Genomic DNA, 16,245 nt, shown 5'->3' with positions numbered 1-16,245 from the left:
ATGTCAGCGTTGCTTTGAAGAAAATGCTTTAGTCGGGAAAACAGCTGATGACCAAAACACTTTTATACACGTGCGCCTTTTTAATTTGATTTTAAACTGAAAATACCTTAAAATGGTAAATATATGTTTGCATTGGAATGTCCCCTGTAGTAACAGATTTATTCTTCCCCCAGGGCAAGCAAAAGAAAACCCAAAAGGTAAAGAAACAGCGCAATGCACAGCTTAAACGCCTGATGAAGCCCACAGACTCGCGACTGAAGGACCAAATTCGGGAAAAGCGAAAAAAAGCCGAGGATCCGCACCAGGTCAAAGTGCACGAGGCCACCCAGCAAAGCTCGGCGCTCTTTTTCCAGTACAACACCCAGTTGGGGCCTCCCTACCACATAGTCCTGGATACCAATTTCATCAACTTTAGCATTAAGAGCAAACTGGATATTGTGCAGGGAATGATGGATTGTTTATATGCCAAATGCATACCATACATTTCGGACTGTGTGCGGGCAGAGTTGGAGAAGCTGGGCAACAAGTACAAGCTAGCCCTGCGCATCATATCAGATCCCCGCTTCGAGCGCCTGCCCTGCCTGCACAAGGGCACCTACGCTGATGACTGTATCGTGGAACGTGTGCGCCAACACAAGTGCTATATAGTGGCCACCAACGACAAAGATCTTAAGAACCGCATTCGCAAAATACCAGGAGTGCCTATTATGTATGTGGCAGCCCATAAGTACGCCATAGAAAGGATGCCGGAGGCGTATGGCGTGAAGGCGTAGACTAATTTGTATAGCTAAAGTTTACCGATTATAATATAAAACTACACTAAGCTGAAATTTGATGGTTTACTTTGAGCATTGGGATCGTTATTTATGTATATAGATGAATCAGGAAATGAAAGACAGCATAGTTTATATTTTTATGTTATTGAGTTTATTCAAAACCATTGGTTCGCTCTGTGCTGACGAGTCTAGGCATCAGCGTGCAGACGGGCTGTGGGCTTGGACAAGAAGTCAGAGTATGCCTGGTAGGGAGTGGAGCCCAGAGGCATCTCCTTCCACAAGTCTGGAGTGAGGTAAGCGTAGGTCTTGGCAATGGCAGCATAGGTGGCCTTTGCGAAGTTACCCAGGGTACCGGTCGAGCCACGGGCCGAGGTGTAGCAATCCTCAATACCTGCCATGGTCAGCAGCTTCTTAGGGACGGGAGCCGAGACAATGCCAGTACCGCGGGGAGCGGGAATCAAACGCACCGAAACGGAGCCGCACTTGCCAGTAACCTTGCAGGGCACGGTGTGGGGCTTGCCGATCTTATTGCCCCAGTAGCCACGACGCACGGGCACGACGGACAGCTTGGCGAGGATGATGGCGCCACGAATGGCGGTGGCAACTTCCTTGCTGCACTTGACGCCCAGTCCGATGTGACCGTTGTTGTCGCCGATGGCAACGAAGGCCTTGAAGCGGGTGCGCTGACCGGCACGGGTCTGCTTCTGCACAGGCATGATCTTCAGAACCTCATCGCGCAGAGACGAGCCCAGGAAGAAGTCGATAATCTCGAACTCTTTGATCGGCAACGAGTACAAGTAGATCTCCTCCAGGGACTTGATCTTGCCTTCGCGCACCAGGCGACCTAGCTTGGTGACTGGCACCCACTCCTTGGAGTCCTCCTTGCCACCACGTCCACGGGCGCCACGTCCACGGCCACGACCGCGTCCACCACGACCCCCACGAGAGCCAAAACCGCCACGGAATCCACCACGGGCTGGAGCTGCGTCCGCCATTCTGCAATCGAATAAAAACAAATATTTCGTTAGCGCATTCAAGTCTACCAAATTCAATTTCAGCCTTTAATTGTGTGTGCTTGGATCAGACTCCTAAGGCCATCTTTAAGCAAATTGCTTTCTGGTGGAAACCGCAAAAGGTAATTAAAAGAATCATCATGTACGCACAACTAAATATATTTTTTCACGAGTGTCTGGCATCGCCATTTTGAAACACGTGGTTTCCCAGAATGGTTATGTTTTATCCAACAATACCATCGAATCTATTGTATTTAACACGAAAGCGAACACGTCGCAAATATTTGTGCAGGCAGGCGCACACATTTCAACATAGTTTAAGCCCATTTAGACCAGATTATAATTAATTTCAGCTTACATGTAGGTCTATCAAATATGTTGGGGGTGAAGACAAAAACGAAATGACCGAGGAATGGAAATAGGGATGCTGAAATTGACATATCAAGACATCGATATGTTTTTTAGGTGATAGTTTTTTTCTATTGTTGAATAAATTAAAATGAATATTTTTGTGCGATACAATAATCATCGATTCAGGTCAAATTGACAATATTAGTGTTATTAGAATAGTGCCCCATATCATATGAAACTTAAAAGGTCATCTCGGGTACGTAAAATATTTATACAATCAAAATTTTAATTCAGTAGCTTTAAATTTAGAGTTTATGCCAAATAAAACCAAAAAACCACTATGCACCGGGCGACTTTTCGATATTCATCGATGCACAGGGTAGGTAAAAATAAAATATCTGTATTTTTATGCGATATGCGGACAAGGGACTAGCAATGTGACCATATAGTGTGACGACGCGGTACTAAAAGAGCGAAAAAATCTGCACAAATGGTTATTAATTGTACATAAACAAAGAAAAGAGGGTAGAAATGCCATGAAAAACAATTGTGATCCAATAAAAATGTAAAAAGTTGGTTCAAGGTGCCGTAAAATAATGCAAACATGCATTTTTCTATACCAGACACGCAGGACCTGGGCACCTCGCCCACGTACACTGTGTATAATATACACATAAATGGGAGCTATCATTGTTGCCTGCGTTACAAGCAACTGCATTCCTTAAACGAACAAATGCGACGGCATTGCTCGAGTTTGAGTTTGCCTCCTTTTCCCCCAAAAAGGTTTCTACCGCTAACCAATGGGCAGCTGGAGACCAGACGAAGTGGTCTGGAGCAGTATTTGCAGATCATTGGTCAGGACGCTCGATTTGCTCGATTGCCGTTTGTACATAAGTTCTTCCAGCGTGCCCAGCTGGACACGGCGCTGGCCGAGGGCAATGTGGGGAGCGACAGCGAGGAAAAACAGCTCGAGGTGGAGGTCTACACAAATCCGAATGGAGCACAGTTGCTGGTTAATTGTAATGTGCAACAGAATGCCAGTTTGCTACTAAAGAGCGTATGCCGTGAACTGAAGCTGCCAGAAGAGCTGATGAAATTGTTTTGTCTGTACCTGATGCGAAAAAAACGCGAATCTGACGAGATGGTTCTGGTGCGTCGCCTGATGGACTTCGAGTCGCCATACATAACACGACTTCATGCCCAGCCATGTGAGTTGTTGCTTCGCACGTGTTATTGGGACTCGAGCTGGGATGCCAAGCTGTACGGGAATAAAGTGGCCCTGAACTTGCTGTATAATCAGACCGTGGCAGATGTAAGTAGAGAATGGGTTGTGATCTGCACTCCTGGGCTTGGTCGGCAATTGAGCCATCTTCAAATGCAAGGACGGTCCTTGGAATACATGGATGTAGTGCGCGACTTGCCCTCCTACGGCTGCCTGCAGTTTGAGGCTGCGAATGTTGACTATCCGGAACCGAAAACTGTGGCTTTGGTCAGCATTGGCAACAAGGAGCTCAGCTTACGCACGGTACGCGGCACTAAAATATACGAGACAAAGTTTCGGGTAACTAGGATGCGCTCATGGCGCGTCAGTGTGATCCACAATACGCTGGAGTCGAGGCATGAGCCCTCACAGTTGCAGTTGGCATTTGAGTATTTGATTTCGAAGCAAACGCTGCGCTGGATAACTATTAGCAGTGACCAGGCCATGCTGATGTCTGTATGCCTGCAGGCAATGGTGGATCAGCTGTTGCACGGCGGAGGAGGGAAACCAGATCCGAGTAGTGATGATGAACAGGACGCAGGAGCGTCCGCATCGGCCGCATCCACACCCAGCTCGGTATCATCGACATCGACCTGTGCATCCACATCGTATTCGACGACAGCGTCTATAACAACGCCGCCAGTCAAGTTTCTTGCTCAGGACTTGGCGTCCAAGTCAAAGCAGCAGAGACTTACGACGTCCCGCACCTTTGGAGCTGTGTTCTTTCGCAACGATGGGGAGGATAGCGCACGTGTGGCCAATGAAGCGTTTGAGGGTATTGGGGATGATGATCTCTGAGCGCTAGCCAAATTAATGGGTGCCAAAGTAGTTGAATTTCTTGAATATATAAATATCCGAATGTTTTGTAACCACTGTAATTGTTAACCACACAAATCAAAACCGCACATTTAAAGTAACACAGTTAGTAATTTTTGCGTGTATATAACATTATTTTCTTGGCTGCTTGGAAATGCCAAGGGAAAATGTATGTAATGGGAGTTTTATTGTATAGAACCGGTGATGTATTGATGAATGCTCAACAAGAAAGCGTTTTCTTACCTTTATTATTTATAAGAAATGTTATATTATTATAAATGCTCTGTAAATGGAACTTTTTTGACACATTTGTAACCTGCTTATTGTTTAACTCTTATTGTAATATATGTATGTGAATCTTTTTATGTTTACTTCTAGAATAAATACGTTATGCATTTGGAAAAATAAATGTACTGATTACTACTGTGTAAGGTTTGTTTTCTACCTATATTCTTTAAATATAAATGGTTAAATTGTATTAGTGTACCTTCTTTCCGGCTTCGGTTTTCGGTATCATCTAACTAACCTTAATGGTTTAAACAGGGCTGGATACGCACTCAAGCCTTAGAAAATTATCCAAGAAATTTGAGTACGCGCCATCCCATTCGGTCCGATATGATCTGTCCAGCTTAGCTGAAAGACCTTTCGGACTAGCACGATGTTGCCACACATCCACCGACGCTGCCTACACCACAAGTTTAATACCTGAAAACATCTAAATTCAGTTAATAATTGAATTTATAAATATATAATTTATATAACATATTTATATAACATACCTTCTGCGCCTCCTTACTTTACTTACCTTGCGAAAACATCGATAGTCGCCATAAAACATCGATGTTTCCAAAAAATTTAAAAACATCGATGCATCGATGTTTCTCCACCTCTACTGCCACCAGTATGGATAGATATTATATACCAGTTTCGGTATATGTTATCGATAAGTAAAAAAGCGCGTAAAATTCAGGCTGCAGCAACAAGCTGCAACGGCAAGAATAATTGTTGTCGCGGCCGACCACGGCAGCCCCGGAGGCGCCAAATATCATCGACTAAACGAATTAAAAAGCTTAATTAACGAATTAACAGCAGGGTCGTATTTGCCCAAATTCGCGTCAGGAACTTATACACTTTGGGTTGCGCCGCGGAATGAATGTTGTGTGTTTGTGTTTACTGATGTCAAAATGAACCAAAGTGAGTCGGAAATTGCACCGGAGAAGGAGAAACAATGAAGCAATTAATATAAAACAGGTAATAAAACTCCATGAAACTCAAGTTTATCTATACAAATAACGGAAAGGAAAGGGAATAGTTGGAACCGCAAGTGGCAATGGCGGTGAGAATGGCAGAGGAAGAGATGACGAAAGTGCTCCCGAATTTGTAAAGAAATTGAATGAATACACTTTTGACTAGCGGTGATTTATTACATGTAAATATATGGATTCACATAAAAATTGAGCCTTAGATTAGCGCTGAGACCGGGGAAACCGAAGTCATTTGGCACTGGGGCTTGGTGTGAAGTGAAGTCCTCGGGGTTAGTGTCACTCTATTACTGGTTCCAAAATAAATATTGCTTATGCCTAGGTAAGGAGTACGAGTAAGATAAATAGAACAGAAGGTTTGCAGGCCTAAATGCAAGTCGACAACAGTAATAAAAGCTGATAGTGTCTTGCGATTGCCCGACCATCAACCCCCCAGATCCCAGTCCTGTTGATCCACACTAGTTGTTTCGCCTAGTTGTTGTTGTGGGTGTAGTAGAGGACCGTGTTTCCGGGCAGCTGCCAGTGGGAGGCCTTTAGCTCGATGAGCTGCAGCAGTGTCCGACGGATGGCAGCGGCCGAGTCGCCCGCATTCAAGAAAGCATCGCGCACTAGGCTCATGAGCAGCTCCAGTTGCTGGGGCAGCTGCTGCTCCACGTCCTGGCCAATGCAGGTGAGGACGTAGAACAGGCACTCAATCTGGAGCGAAAGAAATCTTATATAACCATTTGATTTGCGAGTCCAGCTAGGGCACACGCACCTCTGATAGCGAGCGAATCGGCGGACGCACACAATCCTCACAGCACTTCGACAGCAGGCTGAGCAGGACCAATGGAGGTGGTGTTCCTTCGTGGTGGGTGCGTAGCTGGATTTGGCGCCGCTTCAACTGGCAGAACATCTCCGTGAGGAAGGCCATGAAGGCAGTGAAACGGACACGTGAAGGTGACTTCATGCCCTGGATGGCAAACAGTAGCTAAGGAAAGACATAAATCATGGATTAAAGATTCGGATACACTTCCCTTATGGCTACCTTCTCGCGCTCCTGGTACCACTGACGGCACGTATTGAGCAACGCCTCCAGGAAGGTCTCCTTCTGCTCCCTGGCTATGATATTAAGACATAGACGGGAGATGGGCAAGGCGAAGCGCCGGCTCTCCACCGCCCGCTTGATAAACTGCGACGTCAGCTCCATGAGGCAGCGCGAGTTCAGCTGATTGGGATCCTCCAGAGCCGTGTCGATCAGGGCCTGAATCTCCGGCGTGAACCCTCCAATGTCGGACATCTCGTTACCCAGGCCCAGGCCCAGACCGGCCATGCCACGGGTCAGGGCATCAGCCGAAGACAGGGACTTGGAGCGCTGCAGGGCATTGCCGTTCATATAGGGATCGATCGAGCCATTGAGGTTTCCCTGTCCATACGGCTGTCCATAGTTCTGTTGGAACTGGCTGTGGGATGCCGAAGACTTCTGCTGACCTCTGGGCTCCGGGGCAAACTTAACCCGATTCGTTGTCTGAAATGGGCATACAAAATGTGAGATCAAGGGGGTCTACCTTATCAGTCTGCTTACATGGAGTATATTGCCACTGGATGGGGAGCTCATGAGAGGCATTTGGCCACCCGCCAGGGGACTGATTGGATGCGTCACTAAAATGGAGCGATGGTGGCTGGCCTTCATTCCGCCGGGCATGTTGCCCAGGGAAAGACCCGCCTGTCGTCGGTTCACGTTCACATTCACGTATTGGCCCAATGAGGGGCTCTGGCCGGGGCCGTTGTTGGGGAAGATCAGCGACGAACTGGAAGAATGTTGTAGATTGTAGTTTAGCTCTGCAAGGAGACGGGAAGAGGGGTAAACGATGGCATTAAAAAGGGTTTGCTTTACCGATTACTGAGTGCCTCGGTTGGCGAGCAGTTGCCCGTCATCGTGAACTCCTGGGCATTCACATTCAGTTTGTTTGCACCACCTGCACCACCAATCGGAGCAGCCAAATCGCCGCGCACATCTGTGACAGAGGCATTTATACAGAGGAGGGAGGACACCAAGAGTTTATAGCATGATGATGTGAGGGGCAGGACAACATTTTTGAGTTTGTTTGTTTGTTTGTGTGTGGAGTGTATATAGAGTATGAGAGAGACATATGAAAAGAATCCAAAAGAAAGATATTGTCTCAATAAGTAATCGGTAGTCTATATAAAGCTTGCAGCTGAAAGTGCGAAGCAGCCGATTAAGCAGCTGTATAAAAGATATCCCCGGAAAAGCTAACAAAGATTACGCGCTGGAAAACTCTTCTAAGCCATGTCCATTTCATGCAGTATTCTATGATATTTATAGCTCTGCTTAAAGTATCAATATTTGTATTATTCCCCTTTTATCGTTGATTCGCTGCACAAAGTTTTGTATTCATGGCATTAGATATCGGTTCTAGCTGGATAATATTAGAATGGATTCGAATTGCGCTATCCTATAGACAGCATAAAGCACTCTGCCAAGCTAACTATGCAGACAAGCGAGACAAAACAAAGAGGAAACAAATGTAATGTAACTCACTTGGCGGTCGGTATATATCCATGGCGGGCTTGCCCCGCATCTGTCCCGACTGCTGAACATTTCCAGGAACATTAAAAGCCAGACTGCGCCTTTTGTTGATATTCTGAAATCGAGAGCACGTTTAAGTAAACCCCAAATCGAAGAGAGGGAGAGTGAGAGATAAGTGTTATAAGTACCTGTTGATTCGAGGTGCGGACAAAGCTGCGTTCTCTGGATATAACACCGGGCATCATGGGCTGAAAATCGGGTGACTTGCGTACCTTTCGAGCATCATTATGTTGACTGTTCAGGCTAGCCTGTGAGTGTTCCACTTTCTCGGCCATTTCCGTGCTGGTTCTGATCTGATCAGATTTCTGATCTGTTTAGCCTAATCTTTGGTAGATTGTAGATTATCCTCTGGTTAATTGATTTACAACTGGGATTCCTTGGAATAAACCTTTAGGTTCTAAGTTTCTCTGTGTTTTTTCAGTATTTGAGTAAATTTGTACATATCACAATATAGTTGATTCCTCTCCGATCCGATCGTTTCTTCTGTTCGAGTTAGAGTTGAATTCTCTCCTTAATACAATGTTTGCAGAGTCAGATTGCTTGGTCTACAATGGAATGAAGTGTGGATCGTTTGTGAGATTCATTTTGCAGAAAGCCCGAGCTCTAGGCCCAAGTCAAGCCCATAACATGTTCACCTACTCAGACAATACATCAAATATCAAGAAACAGGGAACTCTTTACCCAAGAGAGAGAGAGAGAGAGAGAAGTCGAAAACTACTTGAATCTCTTGGGGCAATCTGCCAGTCCGTGCCAGTGCCTGTGTCTGTGGCAACCGGCTTATAGATGAGCGTAGGAGTTGCATCTGGTTTCTGGTGCCCAAGCCGAACACTTCATTTCCACAGCAGCCATGACATCAGCCTCAAAGTAATGTAAGAGATCCAAGCGCTACCCACCATAAGGAGGGTACTACTATATACATATGTACATATATACATATCATATGACTACTATGTGAACTTGCAGCGTTAATTATTGTACTCTCAAGAGCCACAAGCCCCCAGCGATACTTGGAAGCAGAAGATTGGGATAGTGGGGGGATGAATCACTTACCTTTTTGTGCAAAGTATATACTTCTTCCAATTTGTTTCGAGCTTTTGTATTTATATGTATATATAGAAATGTGTTCGTCGATTCGATTGCTGCTTGGCTGTTGTTGCTGCAGTTCTTGATTTTTGTTTTTTTATTTTTTGTTCGTATAAAGATATTTATCTACTTCAATAGATACGCTCTTTCTGTTTCGTCTATCGTTGAATTATGCTGAGCAGGCACGCGCTCAAAGTCCAGCCGCAAAGCCATAAGCCATAAGTAATAATTCCGAAAACAGTGCCGGAGATATTCCAAATATGAATGGAGGAATACAAATTCTAGCTATGAATTCTCGCATACACACAGATACAAATACAGATACACACTTGAGCACGATCGTAGCGGGGGGATCGTAATTGATTGTATCTTTTGTGTGTTGTTTGTGTGTGTGTGTGTGTGGGGGAGCAGCAGCTGTTCGAAGAGAGAAATGGTCTCGAGGGATGAGTCAATGGAGTGGAGCTCACCGTGGGACAGCGTTAGTCGTTTTGGTTTGTTGCTTTGTGCTGCTTGTTCTCCGCCCTCTCTTATTCTCTCCGTGGTTCTGCTGTAATTGCGTTTTCCTCTTGTGTTTGTTTGGTTTTGTTCGCGTTATTTTCGTTCGTTTCTCTTTTTAATGTAGATCGCTCGCTATATATTATAGTTCTTATTCTTCGGATTACTCACATGGGCGCATACAACTAGACACTACACATAAACACAAAGATAGAGGGAGTAATTATGAACAATTTGTATACCCTTGCTGGGAAGGTATTAGTATTATGATTTTGATCCATAAGAATCCCTAGGATGACAACATCAAAATCTCCTCTAAAGAGGCGGTGGTTCTATAAGGGTATTTGCATATTCGACCCCCTGGCCTTTTCTTTTCTTGTTATTTTTATTTATTTTCTACGCCTGCTCTCTCCACCCACAATACCCTTCTTCCACTAATGCCAAAAAAAATCGCTCACATGTGCCGCTGCCATCGCATCTATATTTATACTATATGACGGACGGATGGATGATATATGTACATATGTGCATATGTATTTCCACGGACAAACAGACATACGCAGATATATGCATGCATTTGGGGTTTCTTCCGTTTCCGCCAGAGCCAAAAACCAGAACTGGGTGTGACGTCGTCGTCTCTTGGTGCGATCCGAGGCACAAAACAACACAGAGGAATCTATTTCACTATAACTATTATTGGCTTTATATTTATTTAGTATTTTGCTGGCAATATGATTTCCGTCGTTCGCGAAAAGATTTTTTTTTTGTCTATTTTTAAACCGATTTGGGCTTGAGGAGCGGCCAAAGCCGAAAAAGCAAAAGAACGAATTTTTGAATCGGGGACGGGGTTGGGTATGGGGACGAGGGAAAAACTTATGTACTTGGCATGAATCACATCACATAATGGGAAACGAATTCCGATTCTGATTCCGACGATTCGGTAGAGTGGAATAGAGACAGAGACCAACCAACAGTTGGATCGCGGATGGCACATACTGTTTTGTTTAAATATAGAATCTGCTTCAGCTGATGCCTGCTCCGATCTTCTCCGCGTACTACTGCAATTGTTCGAGTTTTAGTTTATGTTTGGGGCACATATGTTCGTTGATCAGACTCCTCCGAATAAATATATCGTCGTACACTATGGATGTCGTATTATGCTATATGTATATCCATATATCGCTGTGCGTCGTGTCGGGTGTGTGTGTTTTCGCAAGTAGTATGTTTGTATGTATGTAAGATATGTAGGTGAGTAACACGCTTAAACTTAAAAATTAAATCATCGGCGCGAGCGATCAGTTGAAGACTGAAAAACGTTGAAACGCCGCACACAAAAGCTAACCAAAAGCTCCCTCTCTCTCTCTCTGGGGCAAAGCACAAGCAAAGCAGATTTAGAGTGGCAGAGAGGGGATCTCTAACCAGGGCTGTCGAGTGACCGTTGGATATGGAATATAGTAGACACCAGTTGGTGGTATGTTTAGTTTTCAATGCACAATAGTTCTTTATACTTATAACAAATCATTCGACTTGGTACAAAACTTAGTAAAAAAAAAATGAAAATCAATGCGAAAAGAACAATCTAGGGCATTCATTCAGAGGACTTCGGGCTGATTAAAAACATTTATCTGCCTTAGTTTACACATCATACAACATACATACATATAACATATTACATATCATGGAATTATATTTTATGGTTAGACAGCTGCGTCCTTATCGGGGCAGTGCCGTATGTACTCGTATAAATCTCTGGTTACATTATATTTAGCATGCATTCAGGTAAAATTATAATTAAAATCCAATTATTGATTGCTTAAACTATGAAAAAGTATGGTTTATGGATTGTGTATTGGGCGGGGAGCATAGCTACTTTGTGGGCGTGGCAAGGGAGTTGTTAAGCGAGTTGGATAGCTGCTCCTCCTGGTCCTTGTCGAGACCCAGGGCCATGGTTAGGAGCTTGACCACGCACCGCTGCTCGTGTACCTCGCCCTCGCCCTTTTCGGTGGAGGTGATGTCCTTTTCCAGCTTAAGCTTCTCTTCGGCGGCCATCAGGATGCCCTCCTCGATGGTGCTCTCCGCCACCAGGCGGTAGATGGTGACTGGACGCTGCTGGCCCATGCGATGACACCGATCCTCGGCCTGCTTGTCGTTGTACGGGTTGAAGTCGATGTCGTGGATAATACAGGTGTCTGCAGCCGTTAGGTTGATGCCCACGCCGCCCGCCTTTGTTGACAGCAGAAACACAAAGATGTTGTCATCCACATTGAAGTCCGTGATGAGATCCTGTCGCTCCTTCACGGCAGTGGCTCCGTCCAGACGGCAGAATCCATGCTTTCGTATCCGCATATACTCCTCCACAATGTCCAGCATCATGGTGAACTGGCTGAAGAGCAGCACCCTGTGGCCCTCCTCCTTCAGCTTCGGCAGCAGCGTGTCCAGGAACTCGAATTTCCCCGAATCGCATATCAATTCATCCGGTATCCTCACATCGTGCATTTCCTTTACCAAACAAGGAATATTAAGTTTGAATGTTTTCTCTCTTTTGGGATTACACTTACATGCTTGTTGCATAGCTGATAGACCTGGAAGTCCGACATGACGGCCAGCTCCTCGAAAATATACTGCTCGTTGGTCTTTTTGTAGCTTGTAGCTCGGGCCAGTCGCTTGGAGAAGCCGCGCAGATGCTCGTCGGTGAAGTAGTGGCGCATCAGGAGCGGATGATTGGCACAGCGACGCATCTCCATCATTATGGCGACGCCAGCCCGATCGCCGCTGCTGCATACGACGCCTTTGTTATTGGAATAATAGTCGACAACCTCGTGGTAGTACTCCCTTTGTTGGCTGCTCATGGGGACTTTTTTCTTTAAAAAGATTGGAATGATACTTTTGGGAACTTAAGATTTTCAACCTTTCTGCTCACCACAAAGCTTTGCTTCTTGGGCAGGTTGTTGAGGACATCTTTCTTGAGCCGCCTGAGAACAAACGGCTTCATGATGCGCTTGGCTCGCTGTATTTGTGTTTCCTGGAACTGGGACACCTCCTCCTGGTCGCCGTCGATCTTGCTCTTCTGCAAAAGGAAAGCGAAAACCTCTTTAGCTCGATATGCACAAAAATGGCGGCTCGGCTAGGTCTTGCCTTGACAAACAACGATTTTATGTCCTCGATACTCTTTGCAAAGAACTTGGGCATTACGAAGCACAACAGGGAGATCAGCTCCAGCAGGTTGTTCTGCAGGGGTGTGCCCGTGAGCAGGATGCGCATTTTGGCGTTGATGGTAATGAGGTTGGCATACCGCTGCGTGGTCATGTTCTTCAGCATGTGCGCCTCATCGAAGATGACGTAGTCCAGCTTGCACACCCGGAACATTTTCCTCTCTTCGGGCGTGGAGCCAACGATATGGTAGCTGTAACAAGCGCCCATCAATTAATGGGATGGATGACTCAAGGGGAGGGGGTTGGGTTTGTCGTTACTTACGTTGTCAGCAGGACATCGAAGCCAGTGAAGCCGTCTTTGGCATACCGCCCACGCATCCTCCTCCGCTCGTCCTGGGAGCCATGATACTTCTCCACCACCAGACTGGGACACCATCGCGAGATCTCGGCCGCCCAGTTGTCCAGTGTGGAGGAGGGCACCACAATCAGGTGGGCCGCCTTGCTTAGGCCTTTCTCCTTGAGATAAGCCAGAAATGCTATCACCTGAATGGTCTTGCCCAGACCCATTTCGTCTGCCAGGATGCCGTTCATCTCCTGTTTGTGCATAACGGTAAGCCAATTGAGGCCTATTATTTGATAGTCGGCCAACTGCATTCTGTGATCAATTCGATATTAGCTAGCTTTCATGATTATCCTGGACATGGCTTACCCGCTAGTGAGCATCTTGGGCTGGTTCACGATACCGCCACCATTGGATATGGCCTTCTCCAGGCGCGACACCATATTGTTGCACTTGTTCAAGATTGTGGCCACCGTGTTCTGCTTGTTGATCAGATCCTGGGCATAGTTCAGCAGATCGCCCGGCATCCGGATGCTCTCCAGCTTCTTGCGTAGCCCCGCCCAGTCACTAAATGGCCGCTGCTCAATGATCAGAGTAGCCTTCTTCTCGGAGATCGTCTTCACCGACTGCAGCTCCACGAGGGTAGCATCGTTCATGAACTGGAACACCTTCTTGCGCTGGCCAGTCATTTTGGTGGCCATTTCGGAGTCGCTGTCATCACTGTCGTATACCTGATCCTTGGACTGCTTGACGTCTTCATCGTCCGAGCATTCGCCGTCCGAGTAGGTGGGGGCCCTGCTGGAATGCGAGCTGGGCTGCAGCTTGGGCTTGACCAAGGGACCATTTTGCCCCTTCGGCTTGCAGTTCTCTCTCAGATAGCGTATGGAGGCTCCCACATCCCAGTTTGAGCGCGAAAGTGACTCTTGAACGGCCTGAAATAACGGGGACAGTGGACAATTCTTAAACCTGACTCAAAAGCGATTTGAAACTTAATATATATCGATATCTGTGATCCCCTTTTGCGACGCCTCTGTACGTGACAGCTGTTTTGGAATGCCGGCCCTGAACATCGGCCATGTTCCGCGTACACGGAGGGAAACAACCTCCTGCCCCACGACAGATTTTTACCTGTTCTGTTCGTGAACGTACCATTGTATCGTACTGCGGCGATATTTTTGCAGCTGCCATGTAGCGTTCCTCCTTTTCTTTCACCGTCAGCTGCAGCTTGGTCTTCTTCGTCACCTGGCTGTCGGCCCCGTCACTGTCACTGTCTGCCATCACCAGGATGCGTTTCTTGCCAGGAACTCTCTCTGGAAAGGGTTGTCACAATTACAAACGCCCAGGCATGAAATGTCAATAGCTCAGTTACCAGTTTTTGCCTGGCCTGCAGAGACGGCTGCATTTTTATTGATGCGAAACTGTCGCAGATCACTCAGGCTCGATTTGGTAGGCGATGAGCTGTCTGACATCTTTAAGCAAGGCTGGCGCTAACTGACAGCTTGTTTACTTTTAGTCACAATTATCTGTGCCTAACTAAATACACGATTAACATATATGTGGAAATGATTTTCCTACACCTTTGCCTTTACACTAGAGACGAGACCCTCAAACCATCGAGGGCACAATCTATAGTATCGATGGTTTTGCGTCTTTGGTATATTTGTGGTATACTTCTGGCTCATATCGGGGACGCCAATATGAGTCGGGAGAGCGTAAATTGGTGTCTTTCGACTGGAACTATTTCCAATACTATATTTTTGTTCACGATCTTTTACAAAACAGCATAATTTTCCGCGATAAACTCAAGTTGTTCTTCTATTTAAATACAGCGGGTATGATTCGTTGTTTTCCTCGGTATATTTACGTTATTATAAGGTATTTTTCGGTATATTTTGAGAATTAGCTGGTATACCTTGGTATATTTTTGAGGGTCAGACGGTATATTGAATCGAAAATCCGCGGTCACACTGACCGACGACACCATTCATGGCGTTTTTGTTTTTAAAGTTTTGGCCGCAGTAAATTTGAATTTTTTGAATTGCGTGGTTCAGCGCGCGCGTCGTCAAGCAAATAACACTTTAAATAAGTACAATTTTGGATAACGTATTTCTTTGAAGAGACAAGCCGAGATAGCAGAAAGAGAGTGAAAAAACAATCGGTTCGGCGGCAATACGGGTATTTTTAATCTAAGCTAAAAACGAAAAAAAAAAAAAGTAAAATATACGGGTACAGCCGAGTGCTAAAATCGGGAAATTTAATGCAATATTTCTAAATGTGTTTATAAATCGCTAGCAACATAGTAACTAATTGCAAAAAGGTAAATTCCATTTCCCCAAAGAAGACGAGGCAAAGTCAAACAAAAGCAGAAAGGAAATGAAATGTGTAAAAAAAATCGATTGGATAATCTGTGTACGTGTATGGCTGTGTTTGAGTGTGTGTGTGGCTGCTTTTTTTTGTGTATGCGTGTGTGTTTGTTTAAACTCGAGCGAGTGGCGAAAAATTTAGCACAATGTGCAATAAAAGGCAATTTACCTCATTTAAAGTATGCACGAAAAAACACCGAGCACCGAGGAGAATACTTTGCCAAAGCCAGCCGTAAAATATTCAACCAGAAGCGCAGACCTACACACAGGCACGCATACACAGCAACAGCGTGACACTCGCGCTCGCACACGTACGCGCGTATGCAAAGGCAAAGGCAAAAGCAAAAAAAAAACAAAAGCAGAAACAGAAACGTAGTGAATGTGCAAAAGCAGAATCAGCAGCAGGAAGGTGCTTGTTTGAGGGGAGGTGGTAGCGGCAAACGATTTAATAATTTAAATAGACAAAAACTGCTAGTTTCTTCAAGTGTGAGTGTGTGTGTGTGTGAATGAGTAAGTGAGTGCGAGTGAGTAGGCAATATCTATGCCCTGCCTGGCCATCAGCTGTTTGACACTTGACACGATCGTGGTCTCTACCCCTGTAGTCCCTCTCCCACCCACTGTCACTCGTGTGCGTAAAAAGACCAACAAATGCAAAGACACAGAAAGTGCCAACAAAGAGGTATAAGAAAATAAAAAGAGAACTTACAGACTGACAACAAACTGCAAAAAAAACAGTGAAACCG

The 16,245-nt window shown here is 45.5% G+C and overlaps 5 protein-coding genes across 6 annotated transcripts; 2 read left to right on the top strand and 3 right to left on the bottom strand.

Moving 5' to 3' along the window:
* Positions 1–8: 8 nt before the first annotated feature.
* On the top strand, positions 9–825 carry LOC111080424 (rRNA-processing protein FCF1 homolog). Its single transcript, XM_022376033.2, has 2 exons — positions 9–115; positions 174–825. The coding sequence occupies exons 1-2, from the start codon at positions 113–115 to the stop codon at positions 771–773; spliced, it is 603 nt and encodes a 200-aa protein (XP_022231725.1). The 5' UTR covers positions 9–112; the 3' UTR covers positions 774–825.
* Positions 826–904: 79 nt separating this feature from the next.
* Positions 905–2,252, bottom strand: LOC111080423 (40S ribosomal protein S2). The gene is made up of 2 exons (XM_022376032.2): positions 2,148–2,252; positions 905–1,772 (listed from the first exon to the last, which is right to left on the bottom strand). Exon 2 carries the CDS (start codon positions 1,769–1,771, stop codon positions 965–967), a length of 807 nt encoding a protein of 268 aa, XP_022231724.2. The 5' UTR covers position 1,772; positions 2,148–2,252; the 3' UTR covers positions 905–964.
* A 308-nt stretch (positions 2,253–2,560) lies between these two features.
* On the top strand, positions 2,561–4,629 carry LOC111080422 (sorting nexin-17). Its single transcript, XM_022376031.2, has one exon. The coding sequence runs from the start codon at positions 2,745–2,747 to the stop codon at positions 4,197–4,199; it is 1,455 nt and encodes a 484-aa protein (XP_022231723.2). The 5' UTR covers positions 2,561–2,744; the 3' UTR covers positions 4,200–4,629.
* Positions 4,630–5,615: 986 nt separating this feature from the next.
* LOC111080430 lies at positions 5,616–9,566 on the bottom strand. Of its 2 annotated transcripts, XM_022376035.2 has the most exons (8): positions 9,120–9,566; positions 8,198–8,614; positions 8,022–8,124; positions 7,356–7,476; positions 7,044–7,269; positions 6,507–6,986; positions 6,237–6,449; positions 5,616–6,175 (listed from the first exon to the last, which is right to left on the bottom strand). In XM_022376035.2, exons 2-8 carry the CDS (start codon positions 8,342–8,344, stop codon positions 5,951–5,953), a joined length of 1,515 nt encoding a protein of 504 aa, XP_022231727.2. In that variant the 5' UTR covers positions 8,345–8,614; positions 9,120–9,566; the 3' UTR covers positions 5,616–5,950. The 2 variants fall into 2 exon arrangements, with proteins under 2 accessions (XP_022231727.2, XP_022231730.2); XM_022376038.2 differs by lacking the exon at positions 7,356–7,476 and having other exon boundaries at positions 7,044–7,300.
* A 1,562-nt stretch (positions 9,567–11,128) lies between these two features.
* LOC111080428 (SWI/SNF-related matrix-associated actin-dependent regulator of chromatin subfamily A containing DEAD/H box 1 homolog) lies at positions 11,129–14,773 on the bottom strand. The gene is made up of 8 exons (XM_022376034.2): positions 14,509–14,773; positions 14,289–14,449; positions 13,509–14,071; positions 13,122–13,454; positions 12,783–13,050; positions 12,568–12,714; positions 12,206–12,508; positions 11,129–12,146 (listed from the first exon to the last, which is right to left on the bottom strand). Exons 1-8 carry the CDS (start codon positions 14,606–14,608, stop codon positions 11,514–11,516), a joined length of 2,508 nt encoding a protein of 835 aa, XP_022231726.1. The 5' UTR covers positions 14,609–14,773; the 3' UTR covers positions 11,129–11,513.
* Positions 14,774–16,245: the final 1,472 nt, after the last annotated feature.

Source organism: Drosophila obscura, unplaced genomic scaffold (genome assembly GCF_018151105.1).
Source record: "Drosophila obscura isolate BZ-5 IFL unplaced genomic scaffold, ASM1815110v1 contig_179, whole genome shotgun sequence".
Lineage (NCBI taxonomy): Eukaryota > Metazoa > Arthropoda > Insecta > Diptera > Drosophilidae > Drosophila > Drosophila obscura.
This window is presented reverse-complemented; position numbering and strand designations above follow the sequence as displayed.

Bases quoted from the DNA above. Each gene is read 5' to 3' on its own strand.
- LOC111080423 (XM_022376032.2), bottom strand. From the start codon at position 1,771: ATGGCGGACGCAGCTCCAGCCCGTGGTGGATTCCGTGGCGGTTTTGGC.
- LOC111080428 (XM_022376034.2), bottom strand. From the start codon at position 14,608: ATGTCAGACAGCTCATCGCCTACCAAATCGAGCCTGAGTGATCTGCGA. The intron at 12,715-12,782 runs GCAAGACCTAGC...TTCCTTTTGCAG, and splicing joins TAAAATCGTTGTTTGTCAAG to AAGAGCAAGATCGACGGCGA. The intron at 12,509-12,567 runs GTGAGCAGAAAG...ATCTTTTTAAAG, and splicing joins CCAAGAAGCAAAGCTTTGTG to AAAAAAGTCCCCATGAGCAG.
- LOC111080430 (XM_022376035.2), bottom strand. From the start codon at position 8,344: ATGGCCGAGAAAGTGGAACACTCACAGGCTAGCCTGAACAGTCAACAT. The intron at 8,125-8,197 runs GTACTTATAACA...TCTCGATTTCAG, and splicing joins TCCGCACCTCGAATCAACAG to AATATCAACAAAAGGCGCAG. The intron at 6,987-7,043 runs GTAAGCAGACTG...TGCCCATTTCAG, and splicing joins CCAGTGGCAATATACTCCAT to ACAACGAATCGGGTTAAGTT.
- LOC111080422 (XM_022376031.2), top strand. From the start codon at position 2,745: ATGCATTTTTCTATACCAGACACGCAGGACCTGGGCACCTCGCCCACG.